This window comes from Berghia stephanieae, chromosome 6 (assembly GCF_034508935.2).
Source record: "Berghia stephanieae isolate SIO BIC M18660-M18661 chromosome 6, UCSD_Bste_1.3, whole genome shotgun sequence".
Classification (NCBI taxonomy): domain Eukaryota; kingdom Metazoa; phylum Mollusca; class Gastropoda; order Nudibranchia; family Aeolidiidae; genus Berghia; species Berghia stephanieae.
The window spans coordinates 60,635,421-60,645,420 of NC_088365.1; the positions used below are offsets into that span (position 1 = coordinate 60,635,421).

At 36.8% G+C, this 10,000-nt stretch overlaps 1 protein-coding gene across 1 annotated transcript in view; it reads left to right on the forward strand.

The window, feature by feature from the left end:
• LOC144975369 (uncharacterized) overlaps nt 1-10,000 on the forward strand; it is a 27,193-nt gene that overhangs the window by 12,019 nt on the left and 5,174 nt on the right. Inside the window, exon 2 of the mRNA XM_078919374.1 lies at nt 8,820-10,000. This exon is cut by the window's right edge and continues 182 nt beyond it. Within this exon, the coding sequence (XP_078775500.1) occupies nt 9,034-10,000 (967 nt within the window). The 5' untranslated portion in view covers nt 8,820-9,033. The remainder of the gene's footprint in view (nt 1-8,819) is intronic.

Below are 10,000 nucleotides of genomic sequence, written 5' to 3' on the forward strand. Positions count from 1 at the left end.
GTACAATTATAAAAAATGACACATCTGTCAGGCGATATTGCATTTTTTCACCGACAGAGACAACCCTGTTAACTTACTCAATCCTAGAGATTTTGCTACTTTGAAAATTGGAAAAAAATGTATTAATAATGAGCATGTACCTACATAGATAGTATAATTCAACTACAATTAACATGTAAAAATTAAGAACATTAACTTTGATACTACGCCTATAATTTGTTTCAGAAAAATGTAATAATAATAGGCATGGGGTAAAAGCAACCCGGGTAAACTACGGATATAGTCGGTGTTAGTGTTAAGTGAGTTTAAGGTACTCATTTTACATATGTGACCCATCATCTCAAAACGGTATTTTGTCGGAACGAACCATACACTTAAAAGCCGAATTTAATGTTAAACTAGTCAAAAATCTAAATTGTTGGCATTGGCACCCCAAAATACGGTGTCCATTCTCCTCAATAAAACATACAAACTCAACAAAAGTCTGATATTTCTGGCTATAAATTCAATTTTCAATATCATAACCATCCCGACTTAATACCGTTTTGAGGCGAAGGGTCACATATTATGAGTATGGTGAGAGAATGTGAGTAAAGAGCTTATTCCAGGGACACATCCATGCGCCTCTCAGAGTCGAACTCGAACTCTGGACCCTCCGATCTAAAGGCGAGTGTCATACCCAGAAGACCACAAAGCCGCTCAACTCGCAGACATATTTGTGACTGTAAACATACGCTTATGCCATCTACTCGTATGTGGTCTTGTGGTATGACACCCTCGCTCGGCACATAGTTGAGAGTCCTTGGAAAAGGCTCTTTACATGCATTCTCTCACCGTACTCAGGTGTAGAATTAGTACCTGGCCATTAACAGCGTTGTCTCTTTCCGCAAAAAAAAAGTGTAATACCGCCTCACTGGCGTCATGTCATGTCCTATATTTTAAGTGTTGTTGTTGGCCAGGGACCCCTTGAGCACGTTTAATGGATATTGCGCTATATAAAAGCTCAAAGCCCAAGAAATACTCTCAAACCAACGCAAAATATTGTCCATTACAACAATGTTAAATCAATCCCAGATTTGCCATTGTGGTTACAAGACCTGCAAGCAGTATGTGCACGTCCTAGAGGGGGCAATCAACGTTATAAATAATAAAAATATAATATAATTCCATTTATTCATCCCATAGGGAAGACTGGAATAACCTAGGCGTCAGTCGCAGTACAGTGCCGCAAAATGAGCGAGGGTGTGGTGCACGTCATAGAGGGGGACAATCAACGTTATAAATAATAAAAATATAATATAATTCCATTTATTCATCCCATATGGAAAAATTGTCTCTAGAGTCGATTCCAAGGGAAGACTGGAATAACCTAGGCGTCAGTCGCAGTACAGTGCCGCAAAATGAGCGAGGGTGTGGTGCACGTCATAGAGGGGGGGGGGGGGGGTAATCAACATCATAAATAATAAACATATAATAAAATTCCCTTTATTCATCCCATAGGGGAAATTTGTCTCTAGAGTCGATTCCAAGGGAAGACTGGAATAACCCAGGCGTCAACTGCAGTGCAGCGCCGCAAATTGAGCTAGGGCGAGGTGACTTGCTCAAGACGACACACAGCGCAGCGGCGGATGATCGAACTCTAGTATCTTTAGTTTATGAAGCAAAGACCGTACCGCTGAGCCACGCTGCCCCTTGTGATCTGCTCAGACTTTACCTTTATCTATCGTGATTGCTTTTATTATCATTATTATCATCATTACAAACAGGGTATCAGAATCTCACACTTGTCTACTTGGAAATTCGTAATATTTTAGAGATATAAATTGTAGTCACTATTGATAGTTCGAAGATGACGTCACTCAGTTCTTTGTTATTGTTTTTTGCCATCCGCGTTTTATGAGTAATGCTCACTGAACTGTTTTAACCTGACTATAAACGTTCATGGATACACACAGTTTTGTGTGTTGGTCCGTTATACTTCCGGATGGCAATGTTATGAGCTTCTTAGCCAACCGCATACTATCTATATATAGCAGATCTGCCAACTTGAAATCTCACAAAATCGTAGTTTCCAAGGGGAAAAAAAGAGAAGAATTCACTTTAAATAGCTTTAGAAATAATCAATTTGCTCTCAGCATGGTCCAAAAACGGTCCGACGTCCTGAATAGAGGTTCTAAGAAGCTAGACTGTCCTTATCAACATGATTTATTGTGTCAAAGAGACCTGTGAACCTCTTTACCGGAAGCCAAAAATTCGTATTTTTACGAATTTTCCGTAGTACTAGACAGGTTTGCTATAGATAGTTCGAAGATGACGTCACTCAGGTCTTTGTTATTGTTTTTTGCCATCCGCGTTTATGAGTAATGCTCACTGAACTGTATTAACCTGACTATAAGCGTTCATGGATACACACAGTTGTGTGTTGGTCCGTTATACTTCCGGTTGGCAATGTTATGAGCTTCTTAGCCAAGCGCATACTATCTATAGTTCGCTAAAAAAAAAATCAGAACTTTACTCCCACAAGGATTAAATTTTAACACTTCCAAAATCCTTAAAATTAATTAGTCTGGCCCCAACTTTTCATTTTTAAATAAGGTTTAATGACTTTGAGATGCTGGCTCTTGAACTTCAGATAAAACCAAAGCTAGAGGTGCCTAAATGAGCCAATAAAATGGAGATAAAAAAATAAAGTGAGTAGATGTGACTCATATATAAGGGAACAACACAAAACAAACAACGTTTCGGCCCTTGACCTTCGTCAGGAGACAGTAAACACAAACACAAATAATATGTAAATTTACAAAATATCACATTTTGTGAAAATATAATATGTAAAATTATATAATATAAAATATGTAAATTTACAAAATATCACATTTTGTGAAATTTCACAAAATGTGATATTTTGTAAATTTACATATTTTTTGTGTTTGTGTTTACTGTCTCCTGACGAAGGCCAAGGGCCGAAACGTTGTTTGTTTTGTGTTGTTCCCTTATATATGAGTCACATCTATTCACTTTATTTTTTTATCTCCATGAACTTCAGATATTGGAGCCAAAATTTCGTAATTCTACAGATCTTTCGTAATAGTAGGCAGGTATAAGAACATAGTGCAAAGAAAGTAAGTAAGTACATCATTTTTGCCCTGGACAAACAGAGGAATTTTTCCTTCACGCGGACATTCAAAGACAGCTTGTGCCCACTGAGGTGTGAGAGGGAATTTTGTGACGATAATCCTGTACTACGACTAAACACTTTTTGTCTTTATTTTGGTCAGAAATTTTTTTTTTTTCGAATTTTTGTACGATTGAAATGCCCCCCCCCCCCCTCCCACACCCCTTTCCCAAACGTAAAAAAAAAGCTCTCAAAACCTGTCATTCCTTTGAAGTTTAAGGAGTTAGACATATTTTGAAGGTCAAACGTCATCCTTATCGGTTTATATTCGAAGTAAAAGTTTTCTGGCCAAATTGGAAAAGGGTTGTTTTGCTAGAGAAAAAGACCAAAAATGGCCGTTTACGATCCGAGCACCCATTCAGGTGTTAAGAGTGGACAAAGGGAAAGACAACCCTCCACCTCCTCATCCCTTCTCCACTCATCTCGCTCTCTCTCTCTCTCTCTCTCTCTCTCTCTCTCTCTCTCTCTCTCTCTCTCTCTCTCTCTCTCTCTCTCTCCCTCTCTCTCTCTCTCTCTCTTTCTTTCTTTCTTTCATTTTCTCTCACTCTCTCTATATCTCACTCTCTCTTTCTCTCTTTCTCTATCTATCCTTCTATTTCTCTATCTATTTCTCTATCCATCCATCTATCTATCTATCTATCTATCTATCTATCTATCTATCTATCTATCTATCTATCTATCTGTTTTGACAATGTAACTATCCAAAAGTGTGACAGAAAGTTGGGCAACCACATAATATGATACATATTAATACTATTAATGAGGGTTTATTGATTCGAAGTTCTTCTTGGGTTCTCTGAATCGGAATGTTAAGATTCATGGCAACCCTTTAGACAGGATTTTTGTCTATTGCAATAAGATAGAAATACAGATAGATAGATAGCCGGATAGATAGATCGATAAATAGATAGATAGATATATAGATAGATAGATAGATAGATAGATAGATAGATAGATAGATAGATAGATAGATAGATAGATAGATAGATAGAAAGATAGATAGCTGGATAGATAGATCGATATATATATATATATATATATATATATATATATATATATATATATATATATATATATAGATAGATAGATAGATAGATAGATAGATAGATAGATAGATAGATGATGGATAGAAAAATAGATAGCTGGATAGATAGGTCGATAGATAGATAGATAGATAGATAGATAGATAGATAGACAGACAGACAGATAGATAGATAGATAGATAGATAGATAGATAGATAGATAGATAGATAGATAGATAGATAGATAGATAGATAGATAGATAGGTAGGAAAGTAAGTAGGTAGGTAGATAGATAGATAGATAAATGCAAAGAGAGAATGGTGGCTTTAGAAGAGAGAGAGAGAGAGAGAGAGAGAGAGAGAGAGAGAGAGAGAGATAAAGAGGAAGAGAGAGAGAGAAAGAACATAAGAGAGAGAGTGAGAGAGATAAAGAGAGAGAGAGAGATAAAGAAAGAGAGAGAGAGAGAGAGAGAGAGAGAGAGAGAAGAGAAGAGAAGAGAGAGAGTGTGTGTGTGTGTGTGGGAGAGAGAGAGAGAGAGAGAGAGAGAGAGAGAGAGAAAGAGAGACCTTGAGATTTGAATAGCGTGCTCTCCAAAGCAATTTTCCATCATCCGTTTACGATACAGAAACCGGGCTAAACTCCAACCCTAAGCCTTATAAATACTAATGCTTGGAGATCTTAAAATCCCATTCACTCAATTTAAATACAAGCAATTTTGTTCTTTCACTTTTAGAACAAGGTCGACATGTACTTATTTGCAGGTCTGATAACTCATTTCCTTATGGGCTCATTGTTGTCATGGAAATCTCAAAAATGACGCAAAATATTGTCCATTATACAACAATGTTAAAAAAAAAGCAACAACAACAAAAAAAAAAAAAAAACCCATTGAGCTTTATATAGCTCAATATCCACTAAATGTGCTCAAAGCGCTTTACAAGGGGTCCCTGGTCAACAGCAACATTTAACACGTAGGACGGGACATGACGCCTGTTAGGCGATATTACAATTTTTCGGACAAAGACAACGCTGTTAATGGCCAGGTACTCATTTTACACCTGAGTACAGTGAGAGAATGTGAGTAAAGATCCTTTTCCAAGGACTCAACTATGCGCTAGCGCGAGACTCGAACCCAGAGCCTTCTGATCCGAATGCGAGTGGCATACAACTAGACCACTTAGCCGCACAACTCTCTCCTTACCGATCTCTTTCAGTATTTTCCCAAAATGGCAGGCTTACCCAGCAGAAAAATAGATTTTTTAAACTCAAACAAGCTCTCTACAAAACAACTTTATGTTCTTATTAATTAAACAAAGATCATTGTTCAAAGACTCTGATGTACAAAATAAATCTGAATTTGAAAGATGCATATTGTGTCGTAACAAATGTGGCGATTTTGCTGCAGGTGGTAAGGAGGGGGTTAAACAAGGCCCATAATTGGGATGGACTGTCAGACCTGCATATATGTACACGTCGACCATGGTAGTTTTCGTTTCGCCTTTTTTTTTGTCATGGTAATTTTTATTTTTTTATTTTTGCCGACACAGCAACGGCCAACAAACCGGTTCAAGTAAAACCAGTACATTTTTTTAAACAGGAAGAGATTAAAATTTAAGATGGTGGTTTTAATGACTGCTATACTGCCATACTCTAGAAAAAAAAAAAAACCCATATTTTAAAATTTGGCCAGAAAACTCTTCCTTCAAATATCGATCGATTTAAATGGCCCTCATCTTGGCAAAACCTCTAAAACCTGGGACTTCGCGAAGTCCAAGGTTTTAGAGGTTTTGCCAAGATGAGGCGAAGTCCCAGGTTTTAGAGGTTTTGCCAAGATGAGGGTCATTTAAATCGATCGATATTCGAAGGATGAGTTTTCTGGCCAAAATTTTGAAAATGGGTTTTTTTTTTTTTAGAGTACGGCAGTATTCTCGTACACGTAAAAAATAACGCCTTTTTAAAATTTATCATTTTGGACAGATTTTTAAATGTGTGAATAATATCTAGTAATAAATTGAAAATAGATTATCCGCATCTTGTCAAAAACATTATGCATGACACTTCTTAAATAAATTTCAGGTTTAATTAAGGAAAGTTATCTAGATAGATTAATTTATGGCGACATGTACATATATGCAGGTCTGACATCCGAACAACCTTATGGGCCTGGTTTAACGTATAACATTATTGTTGTAATGGACAATATTTTGCATCATTTTTTTTTTAGATTTCCATTACAACAATGGGCCCATAATGAATTGGGTTATCAGACCTGGAAATAACTGCACGTCGATTTATTATGGCCATTAACCCTCTCCTTACCAACTATAGGAAAATCGTCACATCCGTTACGATACAACCAACATTTTCTGATTCAAATTGTACATCATAAAATTTAAAGAAAATGAACACAGTGTGTTGTAGAGCATGTTTTGCTAAAGAAATTATGTATCGCAAAAACTTTACCGCTATTGTGTTTGTGTGATAAAAAATATATTTTGTTTTAGTTGAGTGTGAAGTTTTGGGGAAAATCCTGAAAATGGCTGGTAAGGATAGGGTTAACTTAATTCATCGATATTCGAACTATTTTGGGATTTATTTATTTTTAATTCCGAACAAAATTGGAAAATGATGCGTTTTGTCAGGGACGAGTAGGTATTTGTGAATGAGAATAGATTTTAATGGTTGTAGTTGTCAATGAAACATAAGCGTTTTATTATTTTTATTTTATTATCATTTAAAAAAAAAATTTACAATGATTCACAACTCGCTTGGATGAAAAGCGATATATGTGTTTGTGTTTGTGTGTGTGTGTGTGTGTGTGTGTATGTGACCTAACGTCTAAAAACGGTATTATGTGTCGCGATGTACTAGATGACAAAAACTGATTTTAAATCTTAGTGTAAAAATTATTTTTAAAATGTGAGATACGATTCTTAGGGCTAACCTACACGAGAGACTGACTCCGACGTCCCGGCACTGCCGTCCTCTGCCGTCTTCCGGATAAAGACGTCGGTACGGACAAACTACTAAAAATAAAGAGAAAAAGCCGCTAGACCTTCACATACCAAGCACCTGACGTTTTCTGTCGTTTTTTTTATTTTTATTATTTTTTTTTTGGGGGGGGGGGGGGGGGGGGGGTTCGAGCTTGGTATGGGTAGGTCTAGCGATTTTCTCTTTATTCTTAGTACTTTGTCCGTACCCGACGTCTTTATCTTGAAAATGGCAGAGGACGGCAGTGCCGGTTAGTCGGAGTCAGTCTCCGGTGTGGGTTAGCCCTTACACTCTTGCTTTTTGGAATTCCGGATGTGTTCCCAAATCACTGCACGAGGGTCCGAGTGCGCGTTGGGAACAAATTTCGAATTCCAAAACGCAAAAGTGTAAGAAATCTTTAAGTCTACCGCTCAATCGATTCCAATTTCGTCATCTCTGAGTAAAAGACATTTTAATAAATCTTTAAATGATAGACGTCTACTTCTTTTCTCAAAAATCTAATTTTAGTGAAAATCAACTTTTTGATAATCTGACGTCACAAAGCATCATCATTTATTATTATTATTATTATTATTATTATTATTATTATTATTATTATTATTATTATTATTATTATTATTATTATTATTATTATTATTATTGTTATTATTATTATTATTGTTATTATTATTATTATTATTATTATTATTATTATTATTATTATTATTATTATTATTATTATTATTATTATTATTATTATTATTATTATTATTATTATTATTATTATTATTACCACTATATTATCAGTATCATTATTGTTGTAACCATCATCATCCTCATCATCATCCTCATCATCATATGTTTATCATCATTATTATCATCATCATCCTCTTTGGTAATCATTCCTATAAAAACCTTCAAACGAATACGACTAAGTTCTTATGAACGCTATTCTGGCGCATTTCCTATCACTTACCATGCACAACGCGCTCAGCGATCCCTCGTTTTATGGGTTAATTTGATTTTATATTGATTGATTTTTTATTTGATTGCTTATACTTTGATTGGCTTAAATTTTTTCAGATCGAGAATTTTTTAATGTCTGAAACGTTGTGTTCATCTTGTGTAATATTAAGCCATTTTGCATTGCCTTGCAATAAAACTTTTTTCTTGTGCGGTTATGTGGTCTTGTGGTATACGAAACTCGCTTTTGGATCGGAAGGTCCTGGTTCGAGCCTCGCTCGGCTCTTCTCCTCCTATCCTCGAGCCTCGCGCTCGGCGCATATTTGAGTCCTTGGAAAAGGCTCTTTACTCACTTTCTCTCACCGTACTCAGGTGTAAAATGAGTACCTGGCCGTTAACAGCGTTGTCTTTGTCCGAAAAATTGTAATATCGCCTTACAGACGGCATGTCCCGTCCTACATGTTAAATGTTGCTGTTGACCAGGGACCCCTTGTAAAGCGCTTTGAGCACATTTAGTGGATATTGCGCTATATAAAGCTCAATTAAAAAAAAAATTATCCTCCTCCTCCTCCTCCACTACCACCTTCTTCTCCATTCTTGTCTTTCACAAGCATTTTATAACATGATATAGTTATTTTAAACATTTACTTCTATTTATAATATCTCATATTTCCATGTTCCCGTTACAGATACTGTTCCAAACATGGCACGAAATACGATTGTACTCAACGCAAGAAGAATGAGAAAGAAATTCATAACAAAAGAAGAGTTTTTGACAAGAAAAGGGAATTAGAAGTCAAGAAAAGAAGGATTGTGAAACTAAATGATATGAACGATTAATCAATCGATATCTAAAATCTTGTTTGTGAATATTGGAACATCAAAACTGTTTTAATTAACATAATGAATTCAGATATGCAGCCGGGTGCCAATCTTAATACACAGAATGTTCACATGGCCGCTTCCCAAATGGCGCATATGTCCATCTCTGGAGGGGTCCCTGGCCACCCCCCTTCCGTTCACCCCCAGATCGGCATGGCAGCCAATCAAACGACAGGTCATGCAAACATGGCCGCCGGACAACTTCCTTATCCGGTTCAAACTCAATTTCCAACCAATCAAGTTGCAGTGTCTTCTGCCATTATTCCAGGTCAAAGCACTGTTGGAGTTCAAACATCACAACCTATTATTCCTTCTACTTTAAACGTGATGCCTGCCCAATTACAACAGCAACAACAGCAGAGTTTTGCTACAGGTCTCGTGAATGGTGTCGGAGGACAAGCTAACATTAATCCAAATCTCATTCAGTCTCCCTTGTCTCCTCTAACGAACAATGCGGCACTATTTGGTCAAAATCCGATTCAAAATCCTCTCGGACAGTCAACGGCACTGCGACAAGACCAAACTGGTTCTCCAGTCATCTCACCATCAACTCCCCCAATTGTGCCCAATCCTTTAACCCAAGCATATGGATTTCAAAATCAAATCGGATCATATCCAAACAATGATGCACAACATATTTTAAATAACAATCAAATAAATAATTCCACAAATCAGCTTCTGTCACAGCAACAACAGCTGCAGCTGTTACAACAAAAGCAGCTCCAACATCAACAGATCTTCCAACAAACAACTCAACAGAACTTTCAACACCAACACCAACAACTAGCTAATCAAAGTTTGAACAATCCCAATTTCCAACCTTTACCTCAAGGACTACAAGGAATGACGTCAATCCAATCCACAAATCCCTACATCGCCAACAGCATTGCCCAGATGACAATCATGCCGGCGGCTCCGATTGTCAGTGCTGAGATCAATCCCAATGTGAACACTTTACCTCATACCCTACCCACAACCCTAAACCCAT